General features: G+C 37.4%; 1 protein-coding gene across 1 annotated transcript in view; it reads left to right on the forward strand.

Moving 5' to 3' along the window:
* The first annotated feature begins 9,933 nt into the window (after positions 1–9,933).
* LOC144979552 (uncharacterized) overlaps positions 9,934–17,500 on the forward strand; it is a 9,500-nt gene continuing 1,933 nt past the window's right edge. Inside the window, exons 1-2 of the mRNA XM_078926275.1 lie at positions 9,934–9,966; positions 16,257–17,500. The exon at positions 16,257–17,500 is cut by the window's right edge and continues 1,933 nt beyond it. Of these exons, the coding sequence (XP_078782401.1) occupies positions 16,262–17,500 (1,239 nt within the window). The 5' untranslated portion in view covers positions 9,934–9,966; positions 16,257–16,261. The remainder of the gene's footprint in view (positions 9,967–16,256) is intronic.

A 17,500-nucleotide genomic window follows, 5' to 3' on the forward strand; every position in this document is an offset into this window, starting at 1 on the left:
GGTCTGAGATCGTTCATAGATTCAAGTTTTTCTTTTTTTGGAACCGGAATAATTTTTGAAGTTTTCCAAATTTCAGGGATCGAAACGCATTGGAGGGACCAGTTAAAAATATGTGTATAAATGGGGGAAAGCTGATGGGCACATTCTTTTAATAATTTTCCTTTCAATCCATCCGGCCCAGCAGCCTTCCTCTCGTTTAGTTTCGAAAATACGAATCTCGTTTCTTCTTCACTGACCTCAATAGTCATTTCATCTTCCAAAGCCCTGTCTAATTTATGTTTTTCATTTTCAATATCAAATTTGTTTGCTGTGTCGAAACGTGAATACAATTTTTTTAGAGTTTCAATTCCGATATCTTCTGATATACTTGTGGGCTTTGGATTATAGTTCACAGCAGTTTTAAGCCCCCGCCACGTGTCCCGTATATCCCCAGAAGAAAAGCATTTTTCAATTTTATTTTTGTACTTGTCTCTACAACTAGATCCTACTCTTTTATCTCTTTTTGTTTTATTTTCAGATCTTTTTTGTTTCCACTAGTAAAGAGAGTTTTCTTTTGGTTCAATAAAAGTTTTAGATCTTTTCTTATCCAAGGCTTGTTGTTAGGATAATATTTTATTTCTTTTTTTTACAACACATTAGCTGTTCACAGAATTTTAAATACCCACTCACACAGTCATTCAGCTCATCCACACTATCACATGATTCGATAAAAACATTCCAGTCAGTGCATTCAAAGCAACCACGCAAATCTTCACACACACTTCCGTTCCAGATCTGTACACTTTTCTTTACTGGTTTTACACGTTTAAAAACAGGGCGGTAGGTGGGGAGTAGTGCGGGGCGGTCCTTGGCAAGCTTAAGGACCACGGTCCTACGGTCCTTGGGAAATGAAGACCGCAAGGACCGGTCCTAGGACCGGTCCTTTTCGACATTGAACATTCCTGAGAGATTGTTGGAAATTCGAATCGGTTTGACCTTTGAGACCGTGGGATCGTTCATTCTTGAACCGTTAAAGACCGCTACACGATGAAAACCGTGGTCTATAGGAGTAAAACACACGGAGTAGTCACACTCATTTCAAATTGTAACCTAATTAGAGAAGAGGGGTGATGCCTTCTTTATTTGCTCACCGTACTTCATTGTTACTTCGATAATTTAATAAAATTTGAAATTTATCCCCATTAACGGAGATAATGGCATCGCCCAAGGCGTTGATCGAGTTGTTCGTGGCGTTGATACACACACGCAACTCCTACCCCCCCCCCCTCCCCACACACACACACACACACACATTAGAGGGCAGCGAGCATTGAAGAGTAAGAGAGAGACGTGAAGTTATAATAAGAGGGGGTGGATGAGGTAATAAGAGGGTTCGATGGTGACTTTTCGCCAGATCTAACAAACTCAGCTACCCATTCATTGCTGAGTAGACAGGGATTCAGAAAAAACTCGACTGCACCCGGGATCGATCTCTGGCCCTTTGCGTATAAAGAGAATGCTCTATCAACTGAGCTATCGGGGTCCCCAAATATTCTATTGGACTTTTTAAAAATTCAGACGTTATAACTGGGTTTTTTGGAAGGAAGAAACTAATGAAACTCATATTATTTGATTAGTAAAAACACCAAACGAAATTTTAATATTATTGTATTATTTTAAATGACAACACTGCGATAGAAAGGAGTGGTGACAAGAGATGGACAAAAGAAAACAAAAAAATCGGATTTGCTACTTGCTAGGTTCGACACACACACACACACACACACACACACACACACAAAACAGACACATCTTTAGTAGTCACATACATTTCAAACAATAACCCATTAGAGAAGAGGGGTCATGCCTTCACCATAGATCATTGTCATTGCGATCATTATGGTGTAGTAAATTTTGAAATTTACCCCGTATAATGGAATCGTCCAAGGCGTGCGCCTCCTGTTCCCCCATCTCACACCCGAAAGGGCGGTTTGCGGAGTGGAGGGAGGTGGTTGTCTGCCTCTATGGTCGTCTGTGTCGTTTAGTGTATGGCAAAGGGGGTGGGTGCGATTAATTAAGTGGGATGGGTGGTGATTGGTGGAAGATAGGCTACCGAGGCAACGAATCGCTGGGGAAGTAGTAGGCTATGGCGCGAGACCGTTGAAAGGTGATAAGAAGTGAGGACCGCCGCCGGTCTTCCCCTATGGGACCGGTCTCCGGTTCACAGCTAAAAGACCGTGGGACCGCCGGTCCAGACCGGTCTTCAGCGCGGCACTAGTGGGGAGTAGCAAGAGCATGCAGTGGTCAGATAAACCTAATGGAGTAAACAGGCCGTCTGTTGAATTTTGTTTTTATTCCTCCTTTTCTCCCCCTCTTTCTTACTTTAATAAACGATGTGTCAATAGTGGGTGGTGGGGGTGACACGGGTTGGAGGGATTGGAGAGTCTCTGGAGTATAGATAGAATGCGCTTGGCCAAGGAGTTCACAACATTGCCATCCGGAAGTATAACGGACCAACACACAAACTCTGTGTAACCATGAACTTTTATAGTCTGGTTAATACAGTATAGTGAGAACAACTCACAAACGCGGATGGCAAAAACAATAACAAAGGCCTGAGTGACGTCATCTGCATACTATCTATATATTATCGATAGGCTTTTGGCAGCAAAATTACAGGCTAAAACACCATTTATGCTTATAAATGTACTAATAAATATAAAAATCAGGAACAATATATAGATAGTATGCAGATGACGTCACTTAGGCCTTTGTTATTGTTTTTGCCATCCGCGTTTGTGAGTTGTTCTCACTAAACTGTATTAACCAGACTACAAAAGTTCATGGTTACACAGAGTTTGTGTGTTGGACCAACACACAAACTCTGTGTAACCATGAACTTTTGTAGTCTGGTTAATACAGTTTAGTGAGAACAACTCACAAACGCGGATGGCAAAAACAATAACAAAGGCCTGAGTGACGTCATCTTCGAACTATCTATACTTCACATCCATTTTGAATAAAAATTAGGCGTAAATTCCGGCGATTGAATGATAAATGAATAAAAATGTGTGTAGAAAAAACGTAAACATTCACAACACGTCTGTTGTCGCCGGAAGCCAGCGCCAATATGCCAATATCCGACCTCGACGATAGCAGGTGAATGGATTTGCCCATAAGAAATCACGGATCGGCCGGAGCGAGGCGATCATGATCGCAGGACCAGATATGACAACAGGGAACAGATGTTACACAACTATCAACCAACATTTCACAAATTAATGAGAAGACACAAAGAATGAAACTCACCTCTTTGAACTTGCTGATCAGTCTCTCTAACTGATGATGACACATACCTAGTATTACTAGTATTAGTAGAAACTCTGTGTGAAATGTGAAGAACGTGCGAAATTGCGACATCCGTCCCTTTGATCTAACAATGTAGACAAGTCTATGTCATGTATCGTGAGCATTAATAAAGAGCAATATCCACTACACTACACAATGCTCAATCGCGTCATAAGGGGTCCCTAGCCAACAACAACACTTAACATGTCGGACGAGGCATGACACCTGTTAGGCAATATTACTTTTTTTTTCCTGCAGATAAAATGCTGTTAACAACTAAGTACTCATTTTACACCTGGATAAAATGAGAAGTTGCGAGTAAAGAGTCTTTTTCAAGGGCTCAACTATGCACCACTCTGAGCGGGTCTCGAATCCAGGACTTTCCGATCCGAAGATGAGTGTCACGCCACAAGAAGACATTGCCGCTCTAACATGGTGATGGGTTTTATCTCAGAATAAATACAGATGTAAAACGTCTTCTATTGTCTACTCCTGTTCTTTCTTTTATCGAAATCTATTGTCTTACGTTTTCTGATGTTTAAATGATACACGTGTGTTCCACGTGTCATTAAACGTCTAAAATCAATGAAAATAAATATGTTGATTAAAATTTTTAAATTCTTGTATGATTGAGGTTACCCGATGCCTATGAGCATTAGAAATCGTAAAATACTTCATGAACTTAATGATCGTTGTTATTATTATTATTATTATTATTATTATTATTATTATTATTATATTATTATTATTATTATTATTATTATTATTATTATTATTATTATTATATATATATATTTTTTTTTAAAAATTATTACTTACTTAATTACTTACTTAGGCCGCCCCTTGGGGCGCCCAACATGAGCCACAAGTCTTCGCCATTCTGTCCTGTCTTCCATAAGCGTGCGCAGCTCCCGGGTGTTGTCCATTCCTGTGTCATCTAGCAGACAGTCAATGTAGGTTTTATTCTGCCTGCCTCTGGCTCGCTCAGGTGGTTCCCAGAGAACAAGACTGCTTGCAATCTCCTCCTTGTGTCTCCAGAAGTGCCCCGCAAGTCTCAGTCTTCTCTTTTGAATCTTCGAGGTCACTGGGGGAAGGTCACTGTAGAGCTCTTCATTTGTTATGTGCTCTTTCCAGCTTACATTGAGGGCCATCCGCAGATATACGGGTGTAGCAGCCGTCCAGTTGCTTCTCAAGGGCTTTAGTAAGAGTCCATGTCGCTGCTCCATATAGAAGCACTGACTCTACCGTTGCCAGGAACAGTCTCTTCTTTATTTCCCTCTGTAGGTATTAATTAATTAATTAATTATTTAATGAATTAATATGTAAAGTGTCGCCATTAATTCTAATTTCTATTTTTATAAATTTTTATGCATTTACATATAAAATCAAACTAGGGGTCTCAGGGACATCATATTTCACTTTGTAAAATTTATTTATATATATATATATATATATATATATATATATATATATATATATTATTGTCGCCATAAATTCTTAACTTTCTATTTATACATTTCTATGCATGCCTCGTCTTTAAACGAATTTCCGTTTTTTTAAATACATAAAGTATATTATTGTGAGAGTAGATTCAGGTCAAACCGGACACGGGTCAAACCGGACGCTACCCGACTCGATGTCTAATACGATTCAATAGTCTGATGTCACGCCGCCCGGCAACGGGCCATCTTGGTTCTAAACAAAGAAAATCATTCCTTTTTATTTTTCATGCTGGCTGGAACTTTTCATATGTCTTGTGATCAGAATGTGTAAAAGTCAAAACATGATCAAATGTATGTGGGTTTTTTCCTCTGGATACTCTTTATGCTCGCCGGAGAAATATTTCATACGGGCGTCCGCCATTGTTCCGATAGTTAAGAACCAGTGTTATTAAGTTACCATGCGTCATTAGGAAGGAAGTGACGTTACGACTGTTGAAGAGTATTTCGTTTTTTTTCCCGGTGCATATGTCTAGTAACTAAGCAGACGTCTCGTGCGACGTTTTTCCTGACGTTTCAATGAGTGCAATCTAGGAGAAGTCAAAGAATCCTGTTTACATCGAGATATTTCTCGCAAAACGTAAGTATCCCGTTCTTTGTTATGGGTTCCAAGGTGTGCAAGGAAGTTGCTATTTAAGCTATTTATACGTCTTTATTAATAAGGAGTTTCGGCTCAACCACTGCACTACATGCTATTTTAGGATCGTTTGATTGTGGTTAGATCGTCTGACGATGTTCGGTTTTCATTTTAGCTCCAGTGGGGAGGGGGGGGGGGGGTGGCCGGTTTGACCAAAGAAAATTTAAACGATTCAGGTGAAACCGGCCGGGTTTATTAAGTTGTTTATTATTATTCTAGACGTCTATAATATTATTTGTTGCAATGCTTTCCTTGTATTTCTGCTGACCGGTCTATGTTTACCATGATTATTATTATTATTATAAAATTAGGGAGGCCTTCCGAAAGCGTCTATACCTACATCCCCAGTATTATAATGTTTTGGGAGGGGGAAACTTTTTTATAATGTTCTGGTAAGGGGTTTGGGAGGAGGGAGACTTTAAAAATAAAACTTTTCCCCCTCCCAAACCCCCTACTAGAACATTATAAAAAAGTACTGGGGATGCAGGAGCTTTCGGAAGGCCTCCCTAAAATTATATTATGTTCACCATTTTAAAGGAAAATTTACATTATTAGACTAGCCAGTCTATGAAAATGAAGTTCTAATATCTAAATAAAGTTAATTTTTTCACATTGTTACAGGCACCAAGATGCCGCGATCAAAGTATACTGAAAAGAGTGTGGATGCTGCACTTGATGCCATCCGCACCAAAAATCTTTCATTCCGCCAGACCGCTACGACCTACTCTGTCCCGAAATCAACCCTGATGGACAAGATGGCCGGAAAATACAGTGTTGACCGCAGAGGAGGAGAAGAAACTAGTCAAGTGTATGGTGGCCTGTGCCAGGGCAGGTCCCATGACGTGACATCCCCTCCCACTGCTCACCCTGGCCTTGAGGTCTCCCCTTCCACCTCAGCCCCCCATGACGTGGCACCACCTCCCACTGCTCACCCTGGCCTTGATTTTTATGATGGTTGCCCTTCCACCTCGGCCAGTCATGACTCGATATTCCCAGCTACCAGTCAACAAAACCCCGACCTTGTTTCTCTTTCTTCAACACCTGGCAAGTGTGGGTGTCGGGATCTGGACAACGTGGCGTTCTACACATGCCAGTTAATCAACCACACACTTGCCTGTGGCTGGTCCACTGTTGATATGTTCAATGTGCGACGACGCCAGTTCAGGAATGTTCCAGCGACAGCCTCTGAACCAGACTACGCGAAGTATTTGGAACTCTGGAACAGAGTTGTCCCACAGCCCACATTTGACAACCTCCCACTCCCCGTTTCGTCTAGCTGAAAGTCCACAAGAGCGCCTCGTGTACAGCCCCCCTCCTATGTGTCACATGCATCCTTCAAGGAGTACCACGAGAACATAGATAAAGCGGAGGCGGCAAAGAAAATGGAACAGGAAGAGAAGAAGGCAAAGGCATTGAAGAACAGGGAGGAAAAGGCGAAGAAAAAGTTGGAGGAGAAGGAAAAGAAGCGCTTGGAGAAAGAACAGAAGAAAGGTAAAAAGTTGGAAGAGAAGAGGAAGGAGGCAGAAAATAAAGGGAAGGGGAAGGGCAAGAAGAGGAGAGTGGAAGAAAGAGTGGAGTCTAGTTCAGAGGATGATGATACGATGGTTGTGTATGATGACAGGTCTGACGTTGAGATGGATATGGATGAGTTATGTGGTGTGAATGACAAAGATGAACGTTTATGTGATTTTTGTGGAATTGATAGGAACCTGGATGGATGGATTTGGTGCAAGTGTGGGAGGTGGTACCACAGAGGATGTACTGGCAGAGAGAGAGAGAGAGAGAGAGAGAGAGAGAGAGAGAGAGAGAGAGAGAGAGAGAGAGAGAGAGAGAGAGAGAGAGAGAAGATACTGGGGATGAGTGAGGAGGAGATCAGTGATTTCACGTTCGTTTGTACATTGTGCAAGTGACATGTTGCGTTATGATTATGTACCCTATTAATTGTTTTGAATAAATTATTTTTGTCTTTCTCTGGTGAAAATGAACATAAACGGGTTTATTTATCTATCTAGACGTCTAGATCTAGTCTAGCTACTTATGAGAATATATGGCAGTCGTCTTGGGGGAAGGAAACATTCTGCCAATTTATGGAAAGAGTCCTTCAAAGTCCTTGGAATGCTGGAATCGAACCCTAAATTGACAAATGACCGGCAGATATTATACAAACTGAACCTATGGATCTGCTGTAACTGTTTATGAACTGAAAACTATTAAAAAGGTGGCCGGTTGGACCTTAATGTTCCATAAGTGTCCGGTAGTACCAAAATATCATGAATAACATTATGCGTGGAGAACATGGATAAGACTGCTTAGGGTGCAAAATCGGCTGGTTCACCTGAAACCGGCCACTTGAGCGTTACATTTTACGACATCACTATACAGCATTGGTCTTATTTCTGGCCAGCAGTCTTCCATTCTCTGAGACGACCACAGATAAGGCTTATTATTATTATTATTATTATTATTATTATTATTATTATTATTATTATTATTATTATTATTATTATTATTATTATTATTATTATTATCATTATTATTATCATTATTATTATTATTATATTATTATTATTATTATTATTATTATTATTATTATTATTATTATTATTATTATTATTATTATTATTATTATTACTGTATTATTATTATTATTAGTATTATTATTATTATTATTATTATTATTATTATTATTATTATTATTATTATTATTATTATTATTATTATTATTAATATTATTATTATTATTATCATCATCATCATTATTATTATTATTATTATTATTATTATTATTATTATTATTATTATTATTATTATTATTGATATTTATGCCTTTTGTGGTATTTATAATTGTGTAGCTGTTTTGAAAGAAACAGTATTCAACGTATGCGTTTATTATCTATTTTACTACCTATCTTTATACAATGCATCTTTTCATGCTCTTGCATTAAAAAAAAAAGAAATACTAAATACTAATCCAGTCCACTCCGTATAATCGCAACTTTCCGTTAACCGCAACATTCCCCAAGAAAATGGAATTCATTCTATATAAAAGTCACTGGTTTATTGCAACCGGCTTTGGTTAATCGCAACAAATTTTCGACCTCAAAAAATGGCAAAGTCAAGAAATCAATCAAACAAAATCTCACAATTAAAATTCAACATGACAAATGCAAGTTGAAGAATCGAGAGTGGGTTTGGATTTAATGCGACAGTAGTGTGTCACCACGCAAATTGAGACAAAAAGAGGGCAGGGTTTACATTATGGGTTTGTCTGACCTTTTCTGTGGCCATTAGATATTAGGCGATTGCAATTGGAGGGGGGGGGGGGGGCTTGGTCTAGACAACAGTTAAACAATGACAGATGTAAGGAGAGACTTAGCGATGATATCCTTTGTTTAATCGTCAATCTTATTCAATTTTCCTAGTTTTGAGGGACTTCTATATTGCAAAATTCTATAGATAATAGATTTTTGTGTCTCCGATTCATCAAGTATAATCAACTACACTAATACAGACGGGTAGACGGATAGACAAACGGACACGCAGAACACAGCTGGATTAAATGTCGGCAACAGGTGTTAACAAAGTGCTCCTTTCCCCCTCCCCCTAATTATTTTTTTCTTTTCAAAAATACTGCGATAATCATTTTACCTGTTTTATATAGTCTATTTTGGTCAGGCTTGATGACATTGGGAGTCAAGACAGCTCAGTTGGTAGAGCACTCGCTTCACATGCAAAGGGACCTCCTGGTACAGCCAGCAGTGATTGGGTAGCTGGGTCTATTGTATCTAACGGAACGTACTTTGCGATATACCAGTGTCCTATGAAAATGCTATCATGCAATTGCTATTGTCCGTTTCACGCTATAGAAACCGGGATAAACTCCGGTTCCATCACCCGCGACTGTTCTATCCGTTGTTGTCCTAAAATTACTCTGTACTGATGGCTTGTTTTGTATGAAATATGTCTTACATGTCTTTCTGGCAACCACTGTGCAGTTAATGTAGCGTTATGAAACCCTAGCATTATTTGCGTATTCCATATATATGAAATTATTATAATTCATAAGTGAATGTTGATGTGTCTTTGAAAGAAAGAAACTAGAGAGAGAGAGAGAGAGAGAGAGAGAGAGAGAGAGAGAGAGAGGGGGGGGGGAGACACAGAGAGAGAGAGAGAGAGAGAGGGGGGGGGGGAGATAGATAGATAGATAGAGAGAGAGAGAGAGAGAGAGAGAGAGAGAGAGAGAGGTGGAAGAATATTACATATGACTAAAAAAGGATTGTGTTTGATGTTTTTAGATACAATTACAACGGCAACATTAACTAGGAGGGAATGGTAGGTACAAGATTTTATTATGTCAACGAAATAACGCCAAGATAACACCAGATAACGTCTCATTCTTGCATCAACCCCCCCAGGAATACACACGTTACTACATTTTGTATTATGTTTTCAGCTTTCCCTTGTGTCTGTACTGTTCCCACCCGAAGCCATTTGTTAGCTAATGTAAATGATCAACAATGTACCTATTTAAATTATTGAACGCAAATTGTATTCTCGTGGTTATTTTCCATGGATAAGTAATGCTATATATAGGGGAAAAACGCACTGTTATGAAAAATTGTGAGAGTGGTTCTATAGCAGGTGTCATTTATATGGGTCTTAGCTACATGTATGCCAGTTTTCATGCTTTCAATCCGAACGTGCACGGTTTTAGCCTAATTTAGCAATGACTATCCCGCACAAATCTTTGGGCCTCTTTTTCGCTTACGAAGTGCCCGAATTCGCGTCAAAATATGGGACGAAGCCGTTTCGTATATGCTATTTTTAAAAATTAATTACGACGCTGTTTATTGCTGAATATGACTGAAAGTTGGCACACAGTTAGAAAAAAGGTCAGTTTAGATTATGTCAAGCGACAAAACTCGTGCAATTACCAAAAGACCGTTAAAAATAGATTTTTACTCTTTGGAGTAAAATATTTCTAAAACTACCGGGCGTGGAGGTTTTGTCGCTGACAAGTAATACATGAACATTTCTTCTTTTTGGTTGTAAAATTTCATATGAATATGACGAGTACTTTTCCCGTATTTTACAAAACACCATCCTAATTTGCTCTTCAAGTTTCACACTTATTACGCAAGATACAACCAAAGGTCGAAAAAAAATGCCGAAAAAGCGTCCCATATTTTCGCGTTATTTTCCTCTTTGCGGGTCATCCAAATAAATGACACATTTGAAACTGCATAACTTGTTTATTTACGAATGGATTTTTAAAATTCAAAAACATTTTTACTCAGTGGAGATAGGGCTTTGATTTTAGACAAAAATTTTCCTCAAAAAGAGAAAAAAAAAACATTTTTCATAGTCATTGCTACCTAATTCCCCCTAATACAATGAATATGAAGAAAACATAGGTATGTACTCAGTTATTTCCCTTGTTTAATATAGCTGTAATAGGGAAAATCTAAGGTCTTAAACCGAAACGTTCTGATTGATTGCCAGAGTGGTTCTATGGCAGATGGGGTTTTTAGGGTATTGGTAACCTGTTTACACATTTTCATGCTTTCAACCCAAATTTGCACGGTTTTAGCTTAATTCCTCCTACTAATAGTATATTCTTAATGAGAGAAACTTCGTTTTATAATTCCAACCACCTTATTTGCTCTTTTAATCATATCATAAATATGTAGATCAAATATGAGAGTGGGATAAAATGTCACACCAACATCCTTCTCTGAAAACACTTCAATCAAAGAATTATTATGTTCTTCATCGGTGAAATAGATACCTACTTTAGGATTATTTTCTTCAATATGTAAAACGTGACATTTGGAATTTACGATCCTCTACCGATTTTACGAAGCTTACTCTTAGAAATAATTATAATTATAAATTTTATGGCGGCCGTTCCTTTACCCACACTGGGACCCTTGTGTGGAATGACCTGCCCTGACGGATAAGAGAAGCAACATCTATTGATAGTTTTAAATCATTGTTAAAGCACTACCTTTTTACCGTTACGTTTTCATGATATTGATACGATATTTCATACACTGCTACTATTGATATCATTGTGGTGTACGTTTTATATAAGTAACTTTTGTATATTTATTTGTAACATGCATTGAGCATCAAACAGTGATGAAAATGCGCGATATAAATGCCACAAATTATTATAATAATTATTTGGAAATATTAAAATTCAACTCCCAATCCTTTGACCAAGCAAATAAAGACAGAAGATCGTCCTATTATGTATATATATATATATATATATATATATATATATATATATATATATATATATATATATATATATTGCTCTCTATTAATGCTCTAATTTTTGTTTTTTGTTTACAACGCCGTCGCTCAATTTTATTTTGACATAACAGTACAGGAGTTGGAGGCAATAATCTAAATCGCATCACATATTACAGCTGACGCTTAATTAAGTGAATTTTATTGCCGTGGTGTTGTTTAAACAATTGTTGAATTGACATGAATGGTATAAGCCATTAATTTCAGCACCACGTTATGGTATACAGTTAAAATACAGTTAAACCCATATCAAAGGGACTTTATCACTGGATACGTAAATGTGTGGCGAGTATACTTTTTTTTTAAAGAAAGCAAGGATTGGTTTTTAACTATGAATGCTGCAGCTGTCTGTTACCACGGAATTGCATAATTCATTTCATAATACACCTGAATTATGGATACACGATTGTTATCACGTCAATGATAAAGGCTGCTACAATTTTGCCTGAACGAAGTGCGTATTATCAATAAGAAAGAGAAGACGACAACGATGACGACGTCGATGATGATGATGATGATGATGAAGAAGAAGAAGAAGAAGAAAAAGAAGAAGAAGAAGAAGAAGAAGAAGAAGAAGAAGAAGAAGAAGAAGAAGAAGAAGAAGAAGAAGAAGAAGAAGAAGAAGAAGAAGAAGAAGAAGAAGAAGAAGAAGAAGAAGAAGAAGAAGAAGAAGAAGAAGAAGAAGATGGAAAAAAGAAAGAAGGAAAGAAGGCAAAGGGTTTTAAACAGAAAAAAAAGAAATAGAAAAATGAAAGAAAGAAAGAAAGAAAGAAAGATTGAAAGAATGAAGGAAAGAAAAGGACGATGAAAGTGTAACTAGAAACCAACCAGTCTAGCGGTAGTATGGAGATAAACGATTTTTGCCCAGAGAGAATAATTTGTTAATAATAACAAAGAGAGGATAATGACAATATTTCAAATTCTGTTCAATTGAACGATTTTTTGTTTGGTTATCCGCTATCTCGTTTAAGCGATTCTCACTTCAGACGGGGATTTGTTATTGAAACAAAAATAGAATGATTATCACTGACAGAAAGTTCACGTCCCATGAAAAGTATGGCTTTAATCACATTTAGATCTTTATTAATATTACTATTATGTAGTTTTGTGTTGTCAGTCGACAATATTATGTATTTCTATTACTGTTGATGTCTGGCTACTGTTTTGATTCCTTTTTCAATAAGCAGAGGTGATTAGTTGTGCTTACGTGTGAGAATGGATGTTAGATATTTTATGTAATCCATTTTCTGAAAGCGGTTTTATCTCGGGATGAACTTAGTGCTGAAAATGGAATGTTTGCCTCGAACATGAACATAGGTGTTCGTGTCTCTTCGTCCGATATAAATAACAATGTGAAAACGAATGTAAGCTTCAATACGAAACAGATAAAATTAACGTTTCGGGTTTCCCATTTATCAACAAAACAGGATGAATGAAACACTATAGACGAATGAGATAATGTGGTAGTGGCGTTGTTAAGATGAATAAACAAAAACCTGTTTTTCTGTTTTTGTTTATTCATCTTAACAACGCCACTACCACATTATCTCATTCGTCTGTAGTGTTTCATTCATCCTGTTTTGTTGATAAAGGGGAAACCCGAAACGTCAATTTATCTTTATTTCGTATATTAAATTGAAGCTTACATTCAATTTCACATTGTTATTTATTTCTTCGAGCTTCGAGCTGCACCATTTACAGTACCCAGTAATCTTCGTCAGTTTATGTAGAGCTTATGGTCGATATACATTTCCTTCTGGGCTGCTTTGATTACTGTTTATGGAGAGGCTTCGGATGGGAACAATACAAATAATGGACGTTTCGGGTACAAACCCTTCATCGACGAAGACGTCCATTGTCTGAATTGTTCCCATCCTAATCCTCTCCACTATCACTCTTTCCTTTGTATCTTCACGATCGACGAAGAGTTTGTACCCGAAACGTCCATTGTCTATATTGTTCTCATCTCAATCCTCTCCATTATCCCCATTTCGTTTGTATTATCACGATCCAAGGCTTCAAGCAGCCCTCATCGCTCTTTACTTTTGATTATTGTTGAGGTGACAATTTCCATGTCCGTCGTTCTTTTGCACATTGTCGGATTGTTCCATGACCTTGAATTGATTTTAACTGTTGGCCAACATGTCTGATGTCCCGTCTTAGTGTTATAACTATTGCTGTCCTTGGCCTCTTTGTTTCTTTGTTCTTGAGATTGAAATTGTAAACCATCGCATTGTTGCGTAGAGTGTTATCATCTTGTCTTAGAATGTAGTGCTTTGGTAGAGAATACATTATATTAATTGCATTGCAATTTTAAAAAAATAATTCAAAGTTCGTATTTCCTGTCATGTTAATCCTAAATTACATTTCGGGACCTGATTCATTCCTGTCGACGTGCAATTGTTTTCAGGTCTGATTACCCACTCCTTATGGGCTCATTGTTGTAATGGAAATCTAAAAAAAAATGACGTAAAATATTGTCCATTACAACAATGTTAAACTAGGCCCATAATTGGGGTAGGTATTAATGTCAGACCTGCATAATGTGTACACGTTGATTCAGGTTTAAAACGATTTTGAGAGGGTCGATCACATATCAGTATATTTGATAACCCAGAACAATTATGGGCTTAATTTAACATTCTTGTAATGGGCAATATTTTGCCTTGGTTTGAAAGTATTTCAACAACAACAACGAGTCCATTTCAATAGGGGTTATCGGACATTAACATGTGTACACGTTGATTTAAAATAACCATCAGGTTTTCTACGTTCTCCGAACGGAGATGTGGAGGCCTTTCTGAATTCTTTCAGTATGTGTGCGTCACAGGGTATTGCAGCTGATTGGGGGGGATTTTAAAATGTCCGGACGTCACCTTATTATCCTTTTTTTTAAAAAAATTATGATAAACGTTGGAGTTCAATGGATAAAAATTTATTTTCTGCCGCATGCGAGTTTACTAAAAATAGAATTTGGTACGTAAAGTTATCCTGACCACAATGATAACTTTTTAATGTCAAATTGTTGATTTCGAGAATTAATCATTGTAAAAAGAAGAATAGGTACACTATATTTTGGTAAGAACAAATATAGTATTTGTGGTCGTTTGAAGAATATGGTGATAAATAAGATTCTTGACATCCTCGTTTGAAGATTCGAACTCGTTTCCAAAAAGCGCTGCCAGGGTCACGATGCGGCATTTGAAACTCGTTCGAAATTACAAGCTTAGGAGTTCAAAAATCTTATAATTTTTATTCTTCGAGCATATTTTTGTTATTTGAAATTTATTTTTCTTTATTTTAAAATTCCCGATAAATTATCAATTTAATGCGATGGATGACATTTTATAACTCCCACGCCATGCCCATCAGTTAGCGTGATGACTGACAGTCGTAAAAATGAAATAATCGTCAAAGATGTACGTCACAATACAGTGCAAGCCGCTCAATCGGAACAGCACCGTTACCTTGAAATCGTTCCACTAAAGCAGGTGTTACAAATTCCCGATTTCGCCTGTGGCCTCCAATGAAACAACTTATCAAGACAACACATACAATTTGAAGTGGCTATATTATAATATAGAAATACAGAGGATACTAATTTTTGTTTGTAAGTTTTATTTTCCAGTCTTCGCTACGTTTAACTCGAATCATGTTACACAATAACCCATACATTTATAATCAACGCGGAATGCCTCGTCAAAAGAAAACCAATATTTGCCTATTTAGCATCTCTCTCTCACTCGTGTAATCGTTTGTTGCTCACCAAGACTGGTAATTGGCTAAAGTATATACTTATTTTACAGGGAATGGGTGATATAGGCTCAATGCAATTGTTGTCAATTAACCGACTTTGCTGTTGTTGCTTTTTTGAAGCCACTGGATGACTCCATTCTTCTTTAATTTAATGATAAAATTCACATTGTTTTACTTGGAAAAGAAAATTAACCTGAAAACTTTTACTGAGCGAGGCTCTGGTATTCTTCTATTTAACCAGCATGCGCTCAGATTAATCAATAACATTCATATCGTAAATATTCTGTCACACACACGTCTTTCCATTTAAGCGGATGATCCGATAAAGCGGCGCACCAATTACCGACTTTTACAGAATTATAAAAAGTGTGAATGCCATAGATGATATAATAAATAATCATATACTTGACTTATCGCCCCAAAATGGTATTATGTCGGGGTGAACCAAAATATATGTTTGTGATTTTAGAATTCAAATATTATAGAGGTTTGGATTTTAGTTTTTGTCACCTATTCATCCTGTATCTATTGTTCTAAATTAAACACATAACATCGTTCTTACACAATACGTCAGGCGCGCACACACATACACACATATGTATATATATATATATATATATATATATATATATATATATATATATATATATATATATATATATATATATATAATGTATATATATAATTTATAATTTATACTTTTTTCTTTTAATTTTCAGGCACAATGAATACCGACTCGCTTTTTCGTCAGCTAGGAGGGTGTGGCCTTTTCCAAACTCTTTTGACAGGATGTGTTTCATTGACGTATTTAGCATGTGCTTCCAGCACCGTATTCATGGCGTTTGGAGGCTACAACCCCGGATGGCGATGTTTAGACAACACAACATTCGCTATTGAAAATATCAAGAGCAAAAACTATAAGGAACTGGGAAACTTTGGGAAGCGCGAGGAGCAGAATGGACCGCCATCGGATGACAGTGACGGATTCAACCAATCGTGTGGAGGATTTTCAGAATGTGGGCGTGTCGAATTCCACCCAGAATCCTCTACGATTGTTACCGAATTTGGACTGATTTGTGATCAGGCTTGGAAATCGTCATTGATTATTTCCCTGCAAATGGTGGGGATGACAATTGGGACGTTATTGTCAGGTTATTTGAGCGATATTTATGGAAGAAAATCTATATTATGCATCATGGGATTGGTTCATTCTGTGCTTTCCCTTCTCTCGGTAGCCTCGTCATCATGGGAAATGTTTGCAGCTATCCGCTTTTTTCTGGGCCTTTCTACTGGAATGGTGTTCAACACCTCGACTGTATACATGACAGAATTTGCCACTCCAAAATGGCGAACTGTCATGGCTAGTTTGCCACTATGGTGTCTGGGCTGTTTTGTATTCTCTGTCAGTGCTTTCTTCTTCAAAAACTGGAAAGAAATTCACATTTTTAACGGAGTATTTTCTCTTATCATCATTCTGCCTGTTTTGAAATGTCCTGAAAGTCTTCGATGGTTGATAGTTCACGATAAAGAAGCAAAAGCCATGAAAGCTGTTTTCCAAATTGCCAAATTGAATAAAGTGGAGAAGGCTAATTTAGTTAGATTGAGACTTCCGATAATAAACGAAGAAACTCGGAAAAATAGAACCAGCAATTTCGTAAACTTTATCAGTATCTTTAGAAAAAATGCTATTGTTTATAATTTTATTTTAGGCTTTGCCTCATTTCTGTCGTGTCTAATTTATTTCGCAACTAGTTTTGGGCTAGCTGCATTGCCAGGAGATATCTACATAAACAACATCATTGTCTACATCACAGAGTTGCCGGCGAATGTGATCGCCTCTTTAGTCCCAAACTTGATTGGAAGGAAATCAACGGGGATTGCTATACATTTGGTCCAGGCAATCTCCATTTTTATCTTCGTTGCCTTAGATTTCTTTTCCACTGGAAGTGTAAAGACAATCGGC

This window comes from Berghia stephanieae, chromosome 9, assembly GCF_034508935.2.
Source record: "Berghia stephanieae isolate SIO BIC M18660-M18661 chromosome 9, UCSD_Bste_1.3, whole genome shotgun sequence".
Classification (NCBI taxonomy): domain Eukaryota; kingdom Metazoa; phylum Mollusca; class Gastropoda; order Nudibranchia; family Aeolidiidae; genus Berghia; species Berghia stephanieae.